Consider the following 23,906-nt stretch of genomic DNA (forward strand, 5'->3'; position numbering starts at 1 on the left):
ATATATAGCACTTCTTTGACATATTTTAACAGTCATTATTTTTCTTCTCAGTTTGGTCACAAGTCATATTTCCTTATTTACTGTGCCACCTGCTGCAAAGGATGAATCTTTGCCCAAGAATCTTTGAATCTGCACACTAAATTTAACATACCCCGATAGCTGCATTTGCCAATACTGCATGTCTGTTTACAACACATTAGTCACAGCAGCTTCTTAATTACATATTCATTAACTCTCGCAAACACACATAATGATGACTGGCATTATTCAGGACGTAGCATAGCAGGACACCAGTCAGCAGTTTTATGGCCTGATGAGCGCTGCTATCAGGATCGATATCACTTGCTGCTTTGCATCCTGGGTTGACGAGAAGGTCCCCACTGAGAGTGGCCATGGGGGTGAGGGGGTGGTCTGGAAGTATGCAGCTGCAGCAAGATGAGCACGTAGACAGGCACATATTGAAGTCTGCGCTGAGAGAACATGAAAGCGTTAGGGATTTAATTTACCCCTGTCATGCTCAATATATTGTATTTCGGTAATTCATTATTAGAAGCTATGCATTTGTGCTGACATCATAGTACACTTGCCAATATGTTCCAGGATTAATGAAACTTTCTCAATGTGCATCTTTAAGGGTGGCCAACTCTGTCAGGTGAGAATATTTTAACAAGAAAAGTTTAACACCCTCCCTGAATGAAACAGGCGACTAACCTGCAACGCAACGCAATGTTGGAATAAGTCATCATACTGTAATACAGACAATTAAAACATGCTCCATATAGTCAGTCTGTATTTGTATTTAAAAAGTTGTGAATAGATTCACATTTTTACTGTTGTAGAGTATGATATCAGTTTTCGGTATTGCTTCTTGCAATATTTGTGCATCTTAAAAACACAAGTGGAATAACAACTACAATAATTTCAAACTGACGTGACTCACCTGTATAATCTGTTGTAGTTAATTTAGACTGAATTTGAGAAATGGAGAAATTACCGGTGTGTCAGCTGTACAGTAACAAACATTACAGGAGACAGAATACTGGTTACAAGTTCAGATTACTTTCATTCAAGTCAATATGTGCTTTCAATGCATTTCTTTAAATTTAGTAAAGATTGCTGGGGTGCAAAATCCCCTCCCCAAGGAAAAAATAACTGTAAAAATTTAACTTGCTAAAATTAAAGGTCATTGGGTGTTTGATTATATTTTGACACAATTCTCCAAGCTCTGCTGTTCATACTAGCCAATGTGACGGCTAGAGGGAATGTAGGATGACTTTAGTGTTTTTATGATTTTTTTCTGATCTTTTTCAAAATGTGATGAAGAACCTTCAGCAGTTCTTGCTTTATTTACAGGTATAACTTTAGTATAAAACATGATTTACAACTGTTACAGCCCTTTTTTTCCCAAGGTGACTCTTTTCTAACGTTAATGGAGTTACAACAGTACTGTAAACAAAAGAGAGATCACAGAGTTATATCTGTTTCACCATGGGAGACCAAAGAAATCATGCTAATGTACTGCAAGCATATGTTTGTTTCTGGTTTTGTTGCAAACGCAAATTTAATTTAAATAACAGACCGTTCACAAAGTAGGTTACCAAAACAGGATTACTACAGAGGCTGGGGGAAAAAAGAACTGAATTTGTAGAAGTCGATACGATGTTTCTCATGTTTTGCTGTAGCTTGACATGAGACCCCACAGTGATTAAGGGTCTTTCAAAGTACGCCTTTTCAGCTTCCCGCCATGAAGAAGCTGCACACTTGTGTCATCAGTCCAACTGTCAACGGTCATTTCTGTATCCTAAACCAAGTCTCTGTGACAAGCCAGTGGGTGTTGGGGAGGGTCTCACTGGGGGTACACTGGCAACAATGGCATCCCAGAATGTCCTTAGCTGCAAAAAATTAGTTCAAGAACAAAGTGTCTGAAAGGCTCAGATTTTCCTTTCCTATTGTTATGCATTCAGAAAATAGTATTTGTGATTGAGCAGGGCATCACTGAACATATTTTAAGAATACATAGTATCTCTAAAAAATGTGCCAGATTTTAATGACTTGCTTTTCTTTCTCCAATATGATACCATCATCAGATTCCAAAGCATATGGTGGAAGGGTCACAGATATAAAATTAAATAAAATAGACCAGACAACATAATTTGCATTTTGCAACCATAATGGGGAGAATTCTCTGACTATCTCCCATGACCTGAAATTATGTGCCATGGAGGTCAAAATCATAACTGCCCTTTCTTGTAAGAAAAATTATTTTAGCTTGCACTACAACTGCACTTTTCTTTTCCTTTTCAAGGGGAGTTTCTCCTCTCAGCATGGTTTGGTTAGATTTGGAATGAGGAATTAAACTATAGCCATTACGTTTTAAATGTTGATGAGATTGTTTATTTACTGACTGTTATAGATAGATAGATAGATAGATAGATAGATAGATAGATAGATAGGGGTCAATCAACTTCTGGGGTATGTGGTGACACTCATGGCATCAGTACAGAGATTATGGAGCAGACTTTGCAAACAAAGGGTCATCATGTCCCAAGAAGAGTGTTTTGCAGTAGCGTTAAGTAAAGAACTTAACCTGAATTCAGTAAAATAGCCACTTGTAAATCCATAAAACTGCAATGGTGCTTTAAATAAAAGCATTCTCTATAGAAACAAACAAATGTCAGCCACTTAGATTTTATTAAAGTTTTCTTCTGCAACTTGCAGTCTCCAGGAGTCGCATGATCTGCATTCCAGGAGCCCTAAACTCGATGCACTGAGGATCATGCACATGATAGCACTCAATAGACCTTCTCACTGACATTATTTAAAATTATTTCACTATATATTTCATTTCTCTATACCGTTTCCCACTTAAAATTCTGTTAAGTATTACCCAGTAAACTGGCAATGTTAATTAAACACATACTTAAAATACACACACATAAAATATACTGTACTTGATGCAGCCTATTTGAGAGATTATATTATATTATGAAAGTAATAACTCGAACTGCATAAACAAATTAATATTGTGTTCTCATGCGTGCCGTCAGTCATGCAAAGAATGTACCAGACAACATTACATCTTTGTGAGGTGTGTCAAGTGCAAGAGAGGAGGGGGAGCTCATTCCTGTTCAGAAGCAAACTGAACGACATCTCTCTCCAGGAGTACTGGCTGAAGGAGAAAAAGTGCTTAGGCAACAGGGGAGAAACCAATTTCTCTGCTGCCTTGAGTCCTCATAAATGCAACAAAGTCCACCTTCCTGAACTATCCATTTCAGCTCCGTTAAGCGTAAAGGAACAGTAGAAATGGGTTGAAAGAAATGACTTTTTTCTCTTCCTATTGGCAGCCCTGTCACAGTTGTATGTGTTGGATGCAGAGCAAAGGTGCAAGCGTTGTGCAATGCACACCTAGTATTTGAGCTTCTTTTTATAGTGCCGACATGCGGTCAATCCGATACAGATCTATCACTGAACACCTATAGGTGTGATAAGAGGATAAGCATGTTTTGGACTTGCTGTCCTAATTGTTTTGAAGGGTAAAAAAGTCCCAAAAGATTTCAGGTAGCAGATGGAGTAGAGATGTTGTTACTAAGGGGTGGACAGGTAATTAATTATTTCAGTATAAATGGGCTCAGCCACCTGGGAGATGACGATTTCTCACATAAACGGGGGATGCTGAGGAGGAATTACTGGTACAAATCCAGGGATCTGTATGTCAGTAGCCTCTCATTGTTTGTCGATTGTTTTAATTGAGATCGTCACTTTCATGACAACTTTGCAGGATAAAGTTGCACTTCTCAAACTTGTCGATGCACTGGCTTTGAAAGAAAAGATGCATTTACACAGGACAAATAATGAAGGTATTGAATATGTTGAAAGGGATATGAAAAAACAGCCTTGCACTTTGGCAGCAATTTTGTTTTTCAGAAAAACTAATCAAGTTATTGATTTAAAGACCATATAATTTTCCTGTAATATACATTATACTTTTTTTCTTAAGGCTTCATCAGAAGCAGTCCACAGATTACATAATAACTATATGCTATAATTTCAATATTCAGTACTGGCCAGCACAGAAGTCCAAAATATGGTAATCTTTAAATACAATTCAATTATTTTGGCCAAGATTACAGAAAAAAATAAACTGAAATGAAAATCATAGTGGACTCAGGGAGGAGTGAAAAGCTTATGCAATTTTGTTTCATATATAATGAAGTGTTATCAGGCGGTACAACACAACAATTCTGGGGACTGCAAGATGCATTAATGGTATGCAAAATCTGATGTACCTCACTATTTCGTTGGGCGAATCTTACAATGAGGAAAAGGTTTTGCCCGCAGAAGTAGATCCAGAACCATTCTTCTTTTGAACGAAAACTTGGCAGGAGATCAACCTTTGTACTGTCAAAAAACATATCAAGAAAAGGACAACACAGCACTAAGAAGTCAAGGACACATAACGAAAAGCACAAGGACAGAAAGAATATGGGAATTCACAGCCTCGGGCAGCAAAGGTAATTGTAATCCACATCTCAGGGAGAGCCTCGTCACACTCGCAAATTGGGTTTTTATCAAAAGCACTATAATTTGTCCCTATCGCTGATATTTACTGTTACCATTCATATCCATTACACTCTGATTAGAGTGGTTATGCTAGGGGAATAAGGCCTAGATTCATGTTTACTCTATCTATTGAGATAAATGTATTGCCTGACACATTGTGCTGATGGGAATCGTGCTTCAGATCTTAACCCCTGACTCTTGTTCAAATCTTTTCTTAGGCAAAAGAAATTGATATTTTAAAATCAATAAGTAATAGCATAGTCACTGTAAGGGTATCAGTATAATAGTATTACATTTGAATGATTTTGACAGATTTTTATTCTTTGTTTCCTGTTCACCTGTAATTGAGAGAGATTATTGTTTAGATTGAGTGAGGGATGTTTGACGTTGAATTGATTTAGCACATTTAGACCTGGTTCAGTAATTTTCAGTGCACAATGTGCATCTGTTCGTCCTTCAAAGATTTCTAGTAATTTACATGAAGGAAGAGGTTCAACAAGACAAATTAATGTTTAACGTTAAAGAAGGTGTTTTTATTCCTTTGGGAGAAAAATAACATGTGAAATATCCACATGGGCAAGAAAATCCAGGTCCTCAATGATAAAGTTAGCAACTTTGTTCTGATCGAGTTGGCATGCTTATTTGATATGTTAAGAATGTGTAATTCTGAGGAATCTTTTCTTTAGCTGAGTTCGTGAAAAGACCTGCGGTAAGGCACTGTCAGCTTTGTTCAGATCTTCAGCACTCTCGTGTAGGTGGTGGAGGCATTGCAGTGGGCCTGCAAATATGAAAAGGTTAGTGTGGACGTGAGAAGGTCAGCACATCTGTCAGCTATTGCCGTGGCCTCAGGCCCCTCTCTTTTTGGCTGTAAGGCTGCAGGGGCTTTTGAGCATGCAGTATATATTTCTGTGGTAAAGGGCGATTTTGAACCAGCATTTTTACACAGTTTACAAACCAAACCTTTTTTTTGTTGCAAAACATTCTGGTGAGGTTATGCTAATTGATAGTTTCTAGGTTTCACAGTTGCTAAGTGATTGTTGTTTGGCATCTGTAAACGTATATGCTTTTTAGAGCTTTTGCAGCCTTTTATTATATTCTTTTTTGTATGCATGACAATCAGAAACTTAAGCCCCATTTAAGAGAAGCAGTGAATGATGAGATAATAATGAGATTATAATGAATATGAGACCGAGTCTGTCTCTAGATGTTCCATAATTGAGGAAAAAATGGTTTCCTGGTGAACTCCAGCAGACACACAAAAATATATTTCTAAATAAGATTTTGATTTTTCTAACCTCTCAAACAAAATTCTTCTTCTTCTTCTTCTTCTTCTTCTTCTTCTTCTTCTTCTTCTTATTATTATTATTATTATTATTATTAAGTATTCCATCTTTACTTTTCTCCTTACGTTCCAGGGTACCCTGGTGCATGATTTATTCTGTGCATGAGAACATTAATTATTTGAATGGAAAATTAATGGACCATTCGTATTTTAGGTCATGTTATGTCATGAGTTTCCTATAGTAACAGGGTCTCACACTTGGCCTTTCCCATGTATACCCTGCACATCTTATTTCTTCGTTTGCTATTTTACTAATAGGTGTTGCAGGAAGCATGGTGGAACGTGTGAGTTACTGTGTCATACTTTATACAGTTATTTTGACTACTCAGTCTGTGGATTGTGTAAATTAAAAAAATGATTTTGAGAATAATACTGGATTGTCATGTTTTTGTTACAGTCTGGAGCTGTGAAAAGATAGTAGATAATGACTGCAGAGGTAGACCACACCTCAGGGACATTGCACAATCCAAAAGGCATATGATGATATTCATAACCCCCAAATGCAATTCAAAATGATGCTAATGTTGCACTCCAAGGAAGCTAAAGGAAGTTCAAGAAAAATCATTTTGCATTTACATTAACGTTTCATAACACAGAATAGGACTGTTTAAAACCACTTAAGCACACAAATTCATGTAAAAACTATTCTACAGTTACAGTAAATTTAAAATCATTTTAAAATCACATATGCAATTCAAAATAAGCATAGCAGTTTCTCACATAAGTCTGACATGTTAGTCAAAGCTGTCACCAATGCATGCACGCCAAAATAAATCACGCATCTGTCACTATATAATTCCATGCAGCTCTTATGGTGAAAATTGTACTTTTCCTTAACTATCACAATCAGTTTCGTACTTGTTAATCAGATTTGGAGGTCCTGTTCCCTCATGTGTCAAAATCAAAACTCTAGGGTCCTTTATTCCCACTTTCTACAAGTGAAGACTATCATGTTAAAAACAATGAAGCTCTTGCTTTTCGTATGGCATTAATACTGGGGTTACTGAAGGACTAAGCTTAGGCTGTGTGTCCCTCTATAGTGTACAAACCAAACAGATGATATATGGTTTCCAACTGCTCTTGTCCAGACAGCACATCACACGTTTTGTTTCTATTGAGTCATCATGGCAACATCATTAGAGGTGATTACTTTAACGTTCCAAGAATGTCAAAGTACTGACAAACTCCAGATGATGGCGGTTGCTCTTCGACAGGAATGTGAACGTGTCATCATCACTGTTACGTTTTCTCTTAGATACATTTGCTAAATTTTTTGGTGGTAGTTATATTTCAAAAAACTATGAAAAAAAAAACTACTGGATATAGCAAGAAATGTTGCTAATTTGTCAACACTGTGTCTAATTAAGGCATCATTACAAACTGCGATCAATCTTGAAATGGTGAATGATGTTTAATTTGATAAAATCCTAAATCCTCCGAATTTTTTTCTCTAACTATGCCTATGTAGCTAATCAATGTATGTATTTATGCAACTAAATCTATATTACTAAAACTATGCATGGGTTCATTATAGCAAATTAGTTAGTGCTTCTGACATTAACCCTGCAAAATTTAACTACTGCAAATTACTCTTACCACAAATACAATATAGTATTTAATGTTCAAGATTTATCTTTGATAACAATAAAACACATCAGATGTTGATAATGATCATCTTTTATGTAATACCATCCATCCTAAATATTGCCAATTATCTTTTCATTCCTTAAAATCCCGAACTGTGTGTTTATTTGTAATATTACTATAAAAGCTTTGAGTTAAAATAATTTGCAATTATTTTTTCTTATAAAAAGTAGGATTTAAGAAACACACAAGCTGTCTACTTCATCCCCAAATGATTTTTTTTTTTTCTGTTACTTCTAGATTTTTTCATGTAGAGTTCTTGCTACTCTCTGGCTGCTTTTCAAACAAGCGTCACCCATTTCTTGTAGATTGCTGTGGGCCTTTTCCAGTGCGGAGGAAGAAGCAGTTCCCAGACAGAGTGCACAGTTTTTTTTTTTTTTTTTTCCTTTTTCTTTTTTCTGCATTTTTTTTTTTTTTAACGTGGCTCGCAGACACTTGCAGCTGCTCAAGCGTGAACAGGACTGTGACCCAAGGGACACTTCCAGTCGTATCCCATTTGTGCGAGAGATATTTACACTCGAGCACACAAATGTGGCCAGGGTAGGATCGAGAGTGGAGAACCGCGCCTCACTCGGATAAACCATAAACAATAGCCACGGATGCCCATGGCCACTTCTGCCATTCGTCTCTGGGGGCGCATTCTGCACTCTGACTTTCACGTGACTGTGTCGCAGGGAGGGGAGGTAGTATGGGTGGAGGGGACACAGCTCCAGAGTGGCTGCTGCCTACGAAGAGGTCATGCATCTGGAGGCGTGCCCTATGAGAGAGTGAGTAAATCTCAGGGACGTCTCCTTGGTCTGCGTGACCTGTGCTTCGAGTGCCAGAGCAAAGATTTCGGCCTCATGTCAGTGCACATGGCAATTTATTCTCCCTAACCGAGAGAAGGGTTAGGAGTCGTTGCCCGATTAGAGGAAAAAAAAGAAACCTTCTAGAGAAATCTGGACTTCTGAGAGTAACACGCTGCCGATTTAGTCATCAGTCCAGGATCTGGATATGAACGGGACACAACTATTAAGAACCTGTCCTTCAGAACCTCCTGTTACTGTTAAGTCAAAGCCCAGAGCTTTCTGTTTCACTGCTGGGATGGGTTCCTCAATCTCACTTTGCTAAACGGATGTGTTAAGAAAAGCACTTTTACATCTTTCACGTGTTTTTTTTTTTCACTTTTTTTTTTCACCACTTCAGTCAGAAATTCCAACAGGCAAACCCAGAGGTGTGTATCCCCTGAAGAGCGGCAGTCTGTTAAATGTCTGTCACAACTCTCCACTTCAATGGGCTTAGATTGGCCTAAACTAGAGGCTGAACTACTTTTTGGTAATTATCTTGACCCTGGCAATAAATGTGGGACACTGTAGATGGCTGTTCTGTAGAAAACTGATGTTTGTCCAGCTGATGTTAGAAGGAAAAAAAAGAATATTCTGTTGTTCATGATGCTAATCTGCTTTTCAGCTTCTTCACTATCAACCCCATATGTCAATTTCTGTTTCTTGAGGGATGCATCATCAGCAAACGTTAGAGGTCTCTCTGGCACTTTTTTCAGGAACTCCAGACTGCCCTTTATACCATGTCAGTTACAATAACTGTTAGGTAGGTTGGCCAGTTGGTTGTCTCCAAGCATGTATACCTGCAGTGGGGGTTTACTAAAGCTAGTAGTGCTCTGGAACAGCACAGGCTTTTTACAGGTCCTCCATGGAGCTTGAGAAGCTGAGCGAACGAGCTGTTTCATGCTGTGCTTCTGCGCCACCTAACAAAGTGCTTTTTTCCTTGCACCTAGAAGCTGTTTTGATTTTGTTGCAAAGCGCTGAACACACACCTTCAAATACCACTCAGTATTCCCATTTCTCAGCTTTAACAGGCAGGGGTTTAAATGGGTTATGTGATACTGTCTTTTTGAGCATGGCTTTCAAGAGCAAGCCATTCAAATTACAGCAGTGTTATTGCATCAGAGTGCCTAACAATGGGTTGTGTAGAAATACATTATGTCCTGCAACAAGTAGTATTAGTAATCATAATACACATTATTTCAAGTATGATGCATATTATAACAGCACAGTAAGACAGATTTCTAACAGATCTGAAAAACCATACATTCCAAACTGATCTTATATGGACCTCTTAAAGAAATTAAAAATGGCTAAGAAACCTGGCTTTTTATTTGACGCTGCCATTTCTTTGTTGCTGAATCTTACTTATAACCCACCATTATATCCTTTAAAATATTAACTTTGATGTATTTAAAGGAGGAGGAGGCACAGTGGCTTTGGCAGCTCTCTGGCGGGTCTGGGGTTCGAGTCCTGCTTGGGGTGCCTTGTGACGGACTGGCTTCCCGTCCTGGGTGTGTCCCCTCCCCCTTTTAGCTTTGCGCCCTGTGTTGCCGGGTTGGGCTCTGGTTCACCGCGACTCTGCTTGGGACAAGCGGTTTCAGCCAGTGCGTGTGTCTGTGGATTTAAAGGAAGACACACTGTTTAATGCCAGGACTTGTCACATTCCTTTTCAAAAACATAGTTTCATTGATGAATATTGTTGTATGGATGAGGTGCAACTGAAACTTATTATCTATAGATGTACAACATGTGCATACTTTACTGGTGTGTTGGCTTCAGAGTCATTAGCATTTAATCTGACTGAGCAGAAAAACCTCCCTTGAGCACGGAAAAAGTAGAGCACATTGTCTACACAACAGCCGCCTTTATAAAGAACACCATAAGACAGCAAATAAAGATACTTTGTTTTTGGGTTGCATTCTAGTATCAGTAAATAATACTTCAACCTAATTTAAAGTGGTTAAAGTTTCTAAGGTAATTTCTGAAATGCTCACCTTGAATACCCAGCACAGCTTAAGATCTTATTTAACTGTCACTTTAACACACATGATTTATTTTTCTGGACAACCAGATGGCTTCAAGACTTAAAACAACCTTCAGTAGTCATTCTACAGACTGGTAATTCTGGCCTCTGGTGAATTTTACAGTATATTTCTGATGTGCACAAAGAATGTGAGCGAAAAATATTAGTATATGTGTTGAAATAAAACCTAACAAATTTTAAATCATATCCTAAAAAGAAACATTTCGATCACTGGGTATTCTCTGTAGTGTACAGCAGACAGGATAATATCGACAACAAAAAATAAGCAAGTAAAATAAAATCCCCTTGGAGGAGAGAATTAATCTTTCATCAAAGGTACTTGACATTTCTGCTATAATTAAATTCAGATAGATTTATATAATTTTAACAAACGCAGCTGAGGTTGTAGCACACATTTGATATTTCTATAAGGAATATTAAATCAGGTTTTTATTAATAAATCTAAACTTTTAAGGTCTGCTGAAGCTTTGTGTTTCCCATAGAATAATTCAAACATGTCAGTAAAAGTAAGCCACAGGTACACACACGGAATATGTCAAGAAAAGAACTTATGAAAGTTACATTTAGAAATTGATTGACATGCCATATCACTTTCTCTAATTGCATTTCTGTCCACGATTGGTGATAAAATGTGTCATGTTTTATAGCTGCAGGTATCAAGGGTCATTCGATGCTAAGGAATCCTGATAAATTAAAGTCTATTCTGAGCATTTTCTTTTTCATAGTTGAAACTTTCTCCCGTTGATGCCCGTCTTTACTTTACACTTTTAACTGCTTCACATCAAAGTGTGAATGCTTCACTCTCAAAAAAGGCCAAGTCCACTGTGCCATATATGTTGAGCTGTGATAATGGCTGGAGGGTGTTCAGCATGGACCTTGTTTTTCTCGTAGCTGTGATGCTATTTATTGCACACACACACCAATGCAAAATGTTGGAGGGTACCCGCACGTGTGTGTGTGTGTGTGTGCACGTGCTTGTTTGAGCTGAGTGCATATTGCAGTAAGAGACAATTGGCTTGTTCAATTCAATGAACATCTCAAAACTGTGCTTATGGTCATATATCACTGGAGGCCAAATTGAGTTGGGGGGTGGAATGGGGTTGGAGGATTGTCTCCTTAACAGTCCCCCTGCCAGCACAGGAGTAATTTGTGTAGACAGAGAGAACGTATTAATAAGTTGGGTGAACAGTTGAAGAAGTCATCGCTCATTCTAATGTCCAAGTCACTGTTGCGTTCTCCTTTGCGACGAGGGTTCGTTAAAGTGAGTGATGGTGCTGGATTTAAAGCCATACAGTGTATACACTAGGACGAACATCACGCCCGTTGAGCAATGGTGCAGCAGAAGACATGGTTTTTTTATATTTATCCTGTTACGCCGTTTCTGCTCCCTACAGTCTTAGCAATAGCAACAGATACTGAAAATTGATGTCTAGTGTTTTCATTGGGGTGTGAAAGGAAAAAAAAAAATTATATAGTGTTGCTATACATGGAAGGCTGGAAAAATTACCCACTGACGGAAGCCCTTTCCCTAATTACAATGCTGTTATACCAGTCCACTGGTTTTGCACTGTGTGTGAAATGTCGACAGTAAAAAAAAAAAAAAAAAGTATATCAAAGTTTAATGTTTTTTTTTAATTATTATTAATTGGACAGTAATTTACTAAAAGAAAAGGAAGGTGACAAAGTGGTTGGAGCCATCACCTTACAATTGAGAGTTTCAAACCATCTCCTTGCTGTAGCATTCTTGAGTAAGGGACTTGCCCTGAATTGCGTCTCTAAAAATTGCCTAGCTGTACAAATGCTTAAAAAAAAAAAAAGTGTATTGTTATTAGTTGTTCTGGAAAAATCAGTTGATGAAACTAATAAATAAAATCTATTTTTTTAAAAAAAAAAAAAAGTTTAGAATGATGGTAGCTACAATACACACACACACACATTTTCAGAACCGCTTGTCCCATACGGGGTCACGGGGGAACCGGAGCCTACCCGGCAACACAGGGCGTAAGGCCAGAGGGGGAGGGGACACACCCAGGACGGGACGCCAGTCCGTCGCAAGGCACCCCAAGCGGGACTCGAACCCCAGACCCACCGGAGAGCAGGACTGCGGTCCAACCCACTGCGCCCCCCCCCGTAGCTACAATATAACTTTTTAAATCCCATTATTCCCATATTAAATTGCTTCATGACCTGTTGTCGTTAAGGTTCAGATGGGGATGTTTGCATGGAGTTTTCGGGAGAAGGATACAGGGTTAAGCAGTTGAGTGTGGTGAGCAGCAGGCGGTGGTAGCTCGCTCTGCCTCCAAGCTCTTTGATGGATGTCGCCATGCTCTGCGCTCGCACCTGACACTTTTGCCCTGCTTATTGAATTCATGAATCAATTTAACAGGGGGATGAGCGAACTCGGTATATCAGACTGCAGCGCTTTTGTCTTGTACAGATGTCTTAAACCAATTCACAACGGGTCAGATTGTATAACTCCTCATTCGGCTTCAGAAGCCTGTTGTGGGTTCTCACGTCACTTGTGTCCAGCTTCTGATTAGACTGCAACCTCAGAGTGTGCCTTTAAAACACAATTTATTGTTGTTCCAGTTCAGATAACCATTTCCCTGTGGCGTAAAACATTTGCAGAAATCCATTTCAGTAGAATTTGTTTTCCATAAATTAAAAAGAGTAAAATGGACCAAAGTCAACCGCGACCGTGACAGACGAGAAGCGGCATCTTTGTTATATCTGTATGCCCAAGCTTCCTTCTACAAAGAAAGAATGAAACTAAACCTCCAGGTGATGCCACTTGTGGTGTTTACCACGCTGAACTCATCCAGATACATGTATTTTGTGGTATCCTGTTACAGTATGGGCTCCAGATGAGCGCCAGATGGATCTAGCAGGCATGTGTGTGTAACTGGAGTGGTGCAGGAGCAAGGTGTTCTATATCACTGTGGCGATCGATGGCGCCTGCAGCAGCCTGTTTTCAGATTTATCCCAGGTGGGGTGATGAGGGCCTGGTCCGTCTGCAGATATGTAAACAGCAGAGGGCCCACAAGAGACAGGGTCCTGGACTCCTGACACCCTCACTTGATTACTTTCACACAGACATGATTGCAGAGCACGCTCCTCGACCACTCTGGTCACAGTGACAGCCACAGCCATTAAAACTGACTAATGGCTTTTCTAATATGAAAAAATGTAGGGAATAAGTGTAGGCGCTTCATTTTCTTACCAATATCAATGTGTTTTTCCATAAGTATTTCAATAAAATTCAAGAGCTCCTCAAATATATTAATGTATTCTGATTAGAATCCCAAACATAAAAAGAACAGCAGCCCGTTAAAACTGCAAGAGTTAAGAAAAGCAATGATTAGGAATGAAAAGGAATCAGATCATTTCTTTTTTTTCCTTTGCATCATCTGCATGATGATGGTGATGATGATGATGATGATGATGGTGATTATCTGGATTTCTCTTCACATTTGGCAAGCCTGATGAATCTAAGCTGGGTCTCCTCTCACTCAAACCCAAGTTGTGTGTTGGCATCAGTTCAGATCCCCAGTGCGAGCATCTCATACTGCCACTGTGGGCACAGCACTAGCCCGGCCCCATGCCATGTTCTTCAGCACGCATCACAGAGTGGAAGCCCCCCAGCGAAGACTCTTCCCTTCATGGGGTCTAATGGAGCCAGGGTGAGAGGAGGTGGCAGTAATTCACCCCCGGGTGGTGTGGCAGCTTGCCACAGTGCAGGGACAAAGACCTCCAGCGTTTGCTGCTAAAAGCACATGAGACAGACACGCGGTGGAGGGATGTTACCAGTTCAAGGGTAACTGTCGGTGATGGTAAAGGGGGAGAGGCTCAGCAGCACACCTTCAGGACGACTCAGGCCTTTCAGGATGGAATGACAGTGCAGCTTACTGAGACACAGCTTGGGCTGTATCCTGCAAGGCCTGTCCTCATATAACTGCCTTCAAAGACTATAAATAAAAAAATAAATAAATAAAATGAATTCCACAAAACACTAAAAGCACAGCCTTGCCAAAAGCACAATGAAATACAAGAGAGTTGTTTTGCCGGATTCAAAGTGGTGCCATTTGATTGCTTCGTTGACAGTTTTATTCCAGTGCATTTTACTTATGTTTATATTTACATTTATTCATTTAACTGGCAGGGTAAAGATCTCAGTCAAGGGTACCACAGCAGGAGGTGGGATTTCAGCTTGTACTGCCTCTTCGAGCCGGAGGCAGCACTTCCAGCCACTACGCCACCTGCTGCCCATTTCTGTTGTGCAATTGAAATGGTTTGGTCAAAGACACTACATCAGGGCCAGCTGTGTGCCTAAATATACATGCATATAATATTTTACATTAGAGACAAGCATTGTTTCTTCTTCTTTAGCATTGCCAACTTACTAAGCATTGTGTATGGACCGTGTGACGTCCTTGCTTTGGAAGGAAAAAACTGTGAACAATATGGCATTACTTGAGATGCAAAAGTGTTAAATTCTGACAAGGAGCCCATATCTGAAGAAGATGTGGCTGAGAGGAACCAAACAAAGGGGAAGGAGAAAATTATTTCAGACTGAACAATTCCCAGTTATCTTAAACTTCCGCTAACCCTTTCATTCGGTAAATAGCCACTGTGCAATAGGTAAGTGTGTCTGTATGTGTTCTTATCATTTAGCCATTTATAGCTCCTTGAGCAAAGCATCAGCAAGCACCTGAGTGTGTGTGTGTGTGTGTGCGTGTGCGTGTGTGTGTTCATAGCAGACATATATACATCGCTTCCATGCTAATGTGCCAAGAGTTCTCATGCTGCACACGATGTGTCTCCTACCTGGACGTCCGTCTGCTACTGCAACACCTCCACCTCCACCCCAACCCACCCCACCCCACGAGCCACCTTGCTGTGTGTGCCAAATTACCCCTCTTCAGTCGAGGGAAAGTAGTCTGAATACATTACAGCGGAGGAAACACAAACAGAGGATGTATTAATGAAGTATAAATAAAAGATGATCAGGTGTATTGCTTCACCTTATTACACTCGCATGAGAAAAAAAAAAAAAACAAGAATTTGGAAAGAGGTCGCACAAATGAACAAGTGGCTGATGTTTAGGGCTTTGCCATTTAAATGTGTTTTTTTTTTTTTTTTTTAAACGAATGCAGCATCTATCCGCTAATTAAAAGGCAAAGAAAGATGCTTTGGGACTGGAATTCATTTCTTAAATATATTCCAATCACTTTCAGGATAATCAGTTTGCTTTAATAGCATGTCTGTATAGTAATTTGTTTTGACCAATTAAACTACTGAGAGAAAGGCAAGCTGCAGTATTTTGACCATCTGGAACGACTCTGCTTTTGACTCTTTTTGTCTACTGTAACCTGTTTGCAATCCACAAGAAAAAAAATATTCATTTGATAATTAAAACTCTTCCCGTGACATGACATGTTATGTTCAACTGGGAAGTAAACATCTTTATATTCGTTTTTTCTTCTAAGGTTTCTGCGATCAGCTTCTTGAAGGCCAGGACTGACATTTTCTAAGGTCCTCACAGAGGCCATGATTGAATTTCTCATTTCTGTGTTAAGAATTTCAATGAGCGTTTTCATTTAATTTTATCAGCCTCTGTTGCCAAATTCATCGGTTGCCATTTATACTGAGATATCCAAAAGATGAAGAAGTTCCAGACATAATTCAACACGGCCCTGGAAATCAGATATTTTCTCTAAATAAGAAAGCTGACAAAATAGAACTCTGAAACAGATGTCGAATTCTTTGCAGGGATTTAACCTGCTCTTTCTCCAAAATGTTTGATCATATGAACTCATATAGTATGTAAAGTACATATCATACATAGAGGATATTCCAAGGAAGAATTATTTGAACTGTATTTCAAATGAAACATCTCAGACCATTTCACATATTAAAAAATGTGTCAGTGAACTATGAATATTGTACTTCAGAAGGAAAAAAAAAACGTACTCTTACTGCTGCTAACGTGGTTTTTGCTTTGTCTCGCTTCTCCAGCTGCATTACTTTAATTTCTTAGCAGGAAATTAAATTCACTCTCCACTGAAAGGTTTCCTCACAAAAAAAAAAAACCTTTTTTTTTTTTTTCCGAGCAGAAGTGCAGTTCCGGTCCTTTGACTTAAACAATTCCATAAAACCAGCAGGAGGTGATGCTGGAGGGACAAGGTGAGTCAGTTAAGGAGCCGAACCAGGTGAGAACCGTCCGATGGTCCAATGAGGTGAAGGTGATGACAGAGCGAAATGAGCGGGACAGCCTTGTAGGCAATCCTGTGAAACATCACAGCCGAAACCCTAGTTAACATTTGTGCTAACAAAGATGGTAAATCAAACCGGTTGCAATTAAAAGTAATCAATATCACATTACTGGACACTACTCAGGTGAATTATAACTGTCCGGTTTAATTTCTGTCCTGCTGACATGTCGGCAAAACGAGTCATGGCATCTGACAGCGACGAGGGTGCAGTTACCTACCAGAGGTCCGGCGATGGCACTATACAAAACAATCAGACACACAGACAAACATTTACTAGACGCTGATTTATATTCACAACGAAAGGATGTTTTTCAAAGGCTTTGGAAAAGCACCGCATTGTCAGAACTAAAGGAACTAAAAACAAATCAAACGAAATCTTTAATTAAATCACACATCTTTGGATGGCAGAAAACCATATGGTACATTTTTTTTTTTTGGGGTGGCATGCAAATCCATTAACCGAACAATGAATCAAATCTGACAAGGATTTTTCTTTCTTTCTTTCTTTCTTTCTTTCTTTCTTTCTTTCTTTCTTCCCTACACAGCAAAGGCACAATGTGGAGACGGAGAAATAGAGAAAGCTTTTAAAATATATTCCTTAAGCAGCTCAAGCTCACTGCGTGGGGTCGATCCCTTGGGATCCCTGTGCCCCCGAGGGCTGGCCGATGCTTATCGTCCTTCCTCACAACACCTCCAGACACACATCACATTGAAACTGAGCCTCGGTGGCCTAAACGACTTCTATCATGGTTTCTGTATGACATTTTCGCCCCGTTTCATACATTGCGCATCATCTCTTCATTCTTCCACAGCTTGGCCATGGGATCAAATTTTTGACACAGGAATTTTAAGAAATGTTAAAGGCAGGCAATACTTGTCTGAAGAATCTCGTTTAACCACGTCCCCCAGCCAACAACAATTTACATTTACATTTTCTCGGTCGGCAGGCTCTTTTCTCCAAAAAGATGTGCAACTCAGTTCAATTGAACTTATATTTTAAAACATACTCAGTGATTTAGACTTAAACACATTTCAAACAGTCAATGCTTAATCACTTTAAAATAATTTTTACAAATATGGGCTGCTTTAATGTGTTTGCAAATGATCCCTTTTCTACTGGCTCTGCCAGCCGCTGGTTACGCTCTGTCCCGTATCAATTTCACGTTGCCAGACTGCCGCCACAGTGGCTCCCTGTCCAGAGCAGTAGGAGGCCCAGCAGGAACCATTTCAACAATCAGAATAACCAATAGAAGAGGAAAAGTTAAGGCAAACCCCACGGAGCCTCGAATATCGGTGAGAGCAGACTTTGCCTGATCCAATTCCTTCTTCTCAGTCACTCCGTATATTTTCTTTACAGGACGGGCACCAGTGTAAATAAAGCTCACGTACTTGGATACACCTACCTGCACAAACATGTAGTTTTTTTTTTTTTTTTTTTTTTCTCCTGTTGTCTCCCATTCTCACTCTTGGCAGCTTGTGACTGTTGTGCCACATTTTTGGGTTGTTTTAATATGGAAATCAATAGTTGTGAGGGATACTTTTACAAATAAGTTCTGACAGTGTTCACAGGTGGAGATCATTACAGCTTTGACCACAGAGTGTAAAGAGTAAATTGTTTTAGGCCTTTCATAATGGTGCATTACTCAATTTACAGTTAGCCTCTTTAAGCGCACACATGCACACACACACATAGAGTCGCACACAGAGGGCTTCCTGAATGAAACCTGATAGCTGCCAATAGATTGCAGCGTTTAGCTCAAAATTTCAGAGACTCCATCCACACCTACTGTCATTAGAAATATTCCGGAGTTTTTAGTGGAATTCTGATTTTCCATCATCCTTCTAAAGCGCGTAACTGTCACTCAGCACCTCTTTCACAGCTTTGAAAAACCCAAAGGAACGGAAGCCCGCTGCTCGTCAAATCAAGGGAATAGGAAGGATATCTTATCTCGGTATCGGCAGTCTCTCATCACAGTCGACATGTCTTCCTACAAAGTAGAGTTATGGGATGCTATCAGATGGTTTTGATATAGATGGAGCTCACACACCTTTTCCCTAAAGTAGTCCATCAATGTCTGTGATATGGATACTGCTGATATGTCTTCTAAAGTCAAATTGTTATTTCAAGCTATTAATAGTTTACAAATTAATACAGAGGGTTAGATACAGTATTGTAAACACTGAACTGCATACAGTGTATGTTTCGAGTGAATAATAAGGGATGCAACTGCTCATTACCTTCATTCCCCTTCGGAATGCTGTTATTTAGCTTGTAGTTGTGAGGGTTGTACTGTATACTGTTACATTCCTCAAAGCTTGCAGTTGTTTGGAGGATGAAGTTGGAAATCTACTCTGCATTCCATAAGCTAGGTTAAATGTTAAACCATGTAGTGACCGGGGAAGCCGTGAAAGGTGTTCAACATAGTGTTTAACATTTGGCATTATGAATTGAAGGCAAACTTTGAATGCCTGCACTGATTTAACAATTTAAAGGCAAGAAAACAAATGACTCTGGTCAGACTTTTCCATTTTTTTTACACTGCTCAGGACGTCAGGTTTTGAGTTCGTTACTCCAATTGTTTGATTATTGGTATTGGCCTTGGATACATGTGGTAAATGAGAGCACAGATTTTTGGAGTTCACTGCTCTCTTTTTTGAGATTGAGATTGGTGAAAAGGTATTGACTAAATTTGGAGAAAATCTAAAGTTTTTTTGTGTTTTAGTAATTATTCTATTAAGCACCCATCTATCCCTCCTTCCCTCTGGGTTTTGGCATTTGACTACTGCGGACGTTTCCAATGAGAAATTTCCTTAATTGTCATATTCTGTTATGATTCAAAAATTGTTCCCTTTGCCACTATAAATAATGTTTCAATTTGTGATTCATGCGGCTGCAGTTGAGGCTCAAACTAATCTGGTCTTTTCAAAACTTATCTGTCTCATGCTGCCTTGAAATTCGTATATTAAAATGTTACATTGCATTCACATTTTTTTTTTTTTTAAGATAGACTTTTCTCCAGAGCAGTTAACAATTTGTGGTGAAAAAAATAAAAAATGAATTTCCCAGCAGGCAAATAACCCCTATGATTCATGTAATATGTGGGGAGATCTGCTAGTATAGTGGTTTCAGCTGCTGCCTTCAAACCCACAGGTTGTAGGTGTGAATCCCACCTCTGACAGTAGTACCCTTCACCAAGGTACTTACCCTTGATTTCTCCAGTAAAATTACCCAGCTGTATAAACAGTTCTAGGTAGATTAACATTGTAAGTCACTTCTGCAGAAAAGTGTCACCTACATTAAATCTATTAATTTAGCTGACACTTTTGAGCTAAAAAAGGCAAGTATTTTTTTTTTTGCAGCACATCTTCATATCCCTCCAACCTATTTGGCCAATTTTGCAATGTGCATTTTTGAAGATAATCCTCTAGAAATCAAAACTTTCTGCCTTCCTGATGCAACAATGCTTTAGCAAAGTTTTGTTGGCAGTTCTCTCCTGGCAATGGATATACCTTGCAATTGTTATTACACAGACCTTTTGTTCAAACCGCTGCACTTTAATAACTCATTTACAATTTGCAAGATTCTGTCCTGCTTCGCTGCCTTCTATATTAATTTGAAAATTAATGACAGTTCTTTGCCCTAAAGGGAACCCATAAAATCCCCACCCTAATTAAGTTGTAATAGCAGTAAAGACATGGTTGTAAGATGGTTTTAATTACTTTTTAAAATTAAAAGCAGAATCTTGGTGCATAGAGGTTGTCGCAGAACTATATTTATATGACCATAAACATCTGCAGACCTGGCTAGAACAGATTAACTAGGTCACATTCACTAAGCACAGGGCTCAGGAGGATTCTGCAGGTGTTCTGAGGTTGGGGGGAACCAATTGTTAGCCTGTGGCGCAGGGTGCTTTACACTTGACCTAGACCATGTCACCCACTACCACCTTTACAGAAGTCGTCACTTAACCAAGCCATTAAGTTCAGAGCACTAGACTGGCTCATTTTGCTGGTGTATAAGATACTGTCAATCTGAACTGATAATTATGTTCTCTGCAGTTTAAGTACACTAGTGATGTACATCAATCCCAGCTGCAAGTGCTACGGCTTTAAGGGTTCATCTCAATGTGTGATGTACATTGAAATATAGACGGCAAGAAACACCAGCTGTTCAGTTAATGGAATATGGAGAGATAATTTATAATAATTCAGTCCGTTCTCAGGATGAGACGCGTCCTGGTTGCAGTGTACTTACAACAGTGCTGTAATTATAAGCTGGAGAGCCTTGCCGCAGTTGTATGAGGATGTAAAATGTGGCCATCAGCAACAGCTTTGCTTTGTTTTAAGTGCACATTCTCTGTGATGTGCAGCGGCATGTTGGTGGAAAGCAAAAGCACAGAAAACATTTAAATTCCAGGCATTAGCTATATAAATAAATTAATTTTGAGCAGTTGTGATCCATAGACTGTCCTTCCACTGTGCCACGACCCCAACAACTGACTGCGGTAATGGATGATCCTCAAAAGAATTGATAGACTGCAAACTCACTCCGCTAGTCATCAACTATGGCAGATATAAACATCAGCATCAACGGTGGCAGAGATAATTCTGCAGACTTTGACAAACAAGAGTGTCAAAAAGAAGCACTGGCTGGATATCTGTACTGCAGTTCAGACAGAGATGTGTTTGGGTACAAATGACGAAAACACATCTGATCAGAGCTTCACTGATACTACAATATGCACATTACATGCATGTAAAACTTTAGAGAAGACATTATAGTCAAAAAAGTACACAGCAAAAAAAGTGATTTAATATCACAAACTATAATTAGCTGTATTTCAATATTGTAGCTCATGTAAGGTATAAATGTTCATGCCCGTAACGTATACCTGTTCATGATCATGCTCAGATCATTCCTTTACAGAACCACTCCTGCAATGTAGCGTGATGTTTATATGTATCTCGAAAAAAAAAAAATAACTAGGAAGGTGATTAGGAATCGGCGAAATTCTGGTGAAGCTTTATGCAGCTACTTGTGTGATGAACATACGTGCATAAGGTGAAGGAAACTGACCGTACCTAAGAATCACACATCTGCAGCTATGTCTCTTTCTCCTAATGTAATGCACAAATTGTATTCTCTATGAGATGTACGTTGCACTATAAAGGAGTAAACAGGTGATCGTGACCAAGGTTGCTTTTCACACAAATCATCGATGTCTGAAAGTATTTAGCAGCTGGATATTGTGTAACACCAACTATTCATTCTCTTTAGTGTGATCCATGCAGTAGCGGGTATCTTTTCCAATTGCTCTTTAAAAGGTTTGGGAAGATTAATACTGCCACCTATTGATCGGAGCTCAGAGACCCAGAAGAGGCAAAGTTCCAGTCATGTGAAGGTTCCACAGGTCTTCAAAGGACCTTGAGATAGTGTAAAAAAACCACTTCTGCTGACCTGAAATTTTAGAATCATTAAGCCCATTTATACAACAGGGTATTCATAGGGTATTAGTTCGGGGTAAGTGCCTTTCTCAGCTGGAGGGGGACTCAAGCCAGCAACCATGAAGTAACATTTATCCGTATTCATTTAGCTGATGCTTTTCTCCAAAGCCGTATACAATGTTAAGGTCCTTCCAGTGACATCATCCAATTAATATGCCTGGGTATTTTTTCTTAAAACTATGTCCATTTACATTGCTTTACATTATATTAACGCAACAGCCCTAAATGCCACACTACCCCGAAACCCTGAAAAAAAAAAATCTCACTTATGCACAATCCGTTTGTTTATTTAGCAAAAATACGATGCATAATCGTTTGCAGTCGACGCGTTTACCCACCCGTCATTGGAATGGTGTCTGTCTGTGACTACGTGACCCTTTGTGCCTCCATGCCTATTTTAAGGTGCTGGGAAGGACATGCAGCACATTGACAAGCTGAGGACTCATACAGCACATGGGCTGCTTTCTTCCCCCCTTTCAGGCACAGTAAGTGATTCTATTTCACAAAACTCACACCACAATTTCTGTCAATGGAGACTACATTGCATTTACTTGACTACTTCACATTACAGACACACAAAATATGATTCATCTGTTCAAAGAAATATGTTTGTTGCTGCCCTTCCGTGAGCAAAACCATCGCATCAAAGCTATTTTATGTGTGTGTGTAACTGAACAGCATCATACTGTATGTTGCATGTGAATTAATTTTGGGGCAGCACGGTGGCACAGCAAGTAGCGTTACTGTCACCCAGAACCTGGGTGGTGAGAGAGGACATGGGTTCAATCTCTGCTCAGTCTGTGTGGACTTTGCATGTGCTCCCCATGTCTGCGTGGGTTTGCTGTGGGTGCTCTGGTTTCCTCCCACAGCCCAAAGACATGCTGTTCAGGTTTCCTGTAGTGTGTGAGTGACAGAGAGAGTGTGTTCCACTGATGTATGGGTGAGTGAACCAGTGTAAGTAGTGTATCTAGCAGTGTAAGTCACCGTGGTGAATAAGGTGTGTGGGCTAATAGCACTACATAGAGTTCATTGAAAGTCTCTCTGGTGAAAAGCTTCTGCTAAATAAATAAATGTGAATGTAGCCCTAAATGTAAATGTAAATTTCCTGCCATTAGGTAGGCTGTGTCACTGTGCTTGGCTGCAGCTCTTCACGCTGCTGCTTTGGATCAAACACGTTCCGTATTGCTCATAGGCCAGAACATTATCAGCAATTACAATTCTCTGCGACCATATTTTTTGCATTTCAATTCGGAAGCAAGTGTTAAGCGGAGGGTAATTGTTTCATTAGCTGTGGAACACTGTTAATGACTGTTAGTCCCCGACTATAAGCAGCTCCAGCCCCACCCGCCATAGGGTTAAGAGACATCTAATTGGATTAGATTTTTGCATCAGGTTTTTTTCTAAGAAATCTGTTAAACAGAGCTGTTAATGGTCGGCTGTTGTTCGGTTAACATCCAGGAAGAATTTTAATTGATTAATCTTTGCATTTTAATGGTAGACATCCAATTGCACTGTAAAATTCAGATGTCCGTGAACAAAAAAACGTCGCGGTTTGGGTGTGAGAATGTGTCATTGCAATGGATGAACATACGAGGGCACTGTGCGCGACGGTTGAGTGTCATAGCCGGAATCTTTTTTTCTGGCTCCCTCTAACGAACACTTTAGTAATTGCACTTTTATAAGAAAATCGCATCTTGTATCAAGTCACAAACCAT

The 23,906-nt window shown here is 39.4% G+C and overlaps 1 protein-coding gene across 1 annotated transcript in view; it reads left to right on the forward strand.

The window, feature by feature from the left end:
• Nucleotides 1–313: 313 nt before the first annotated feature.
• LOC108941182 (F-box only protein 40-like) overlaps nt 314–23,906 on the forward strand; it is a 28,718-nt gene continuing 5,125 nt past the window's right edge. The window contains exon 1 of the mRNA XM_018763818.2: nt 314–398. Within this exon, the coding sequence (XP_018619334.2) occupies nt 314–398 (85 nt within the window). The remainder of the gene's footprint in view (nt 399–23,906) is intronic.

Source organism: Scleropages formosus, chromosome 10 (genome assembly GCF_900964775.1).
Source record: "Scleropages formosus chromosome 10, fSclFor1.1, whole genome shotgun sequence".
Classification (NCBI taxonomy): domain Eukaryota; kingdom Metazoa; phylum Chordata; class Actinopteri; order Osteoglossiformes; family Osteoglossidae; genus Scleropages; species Scleropages formosus.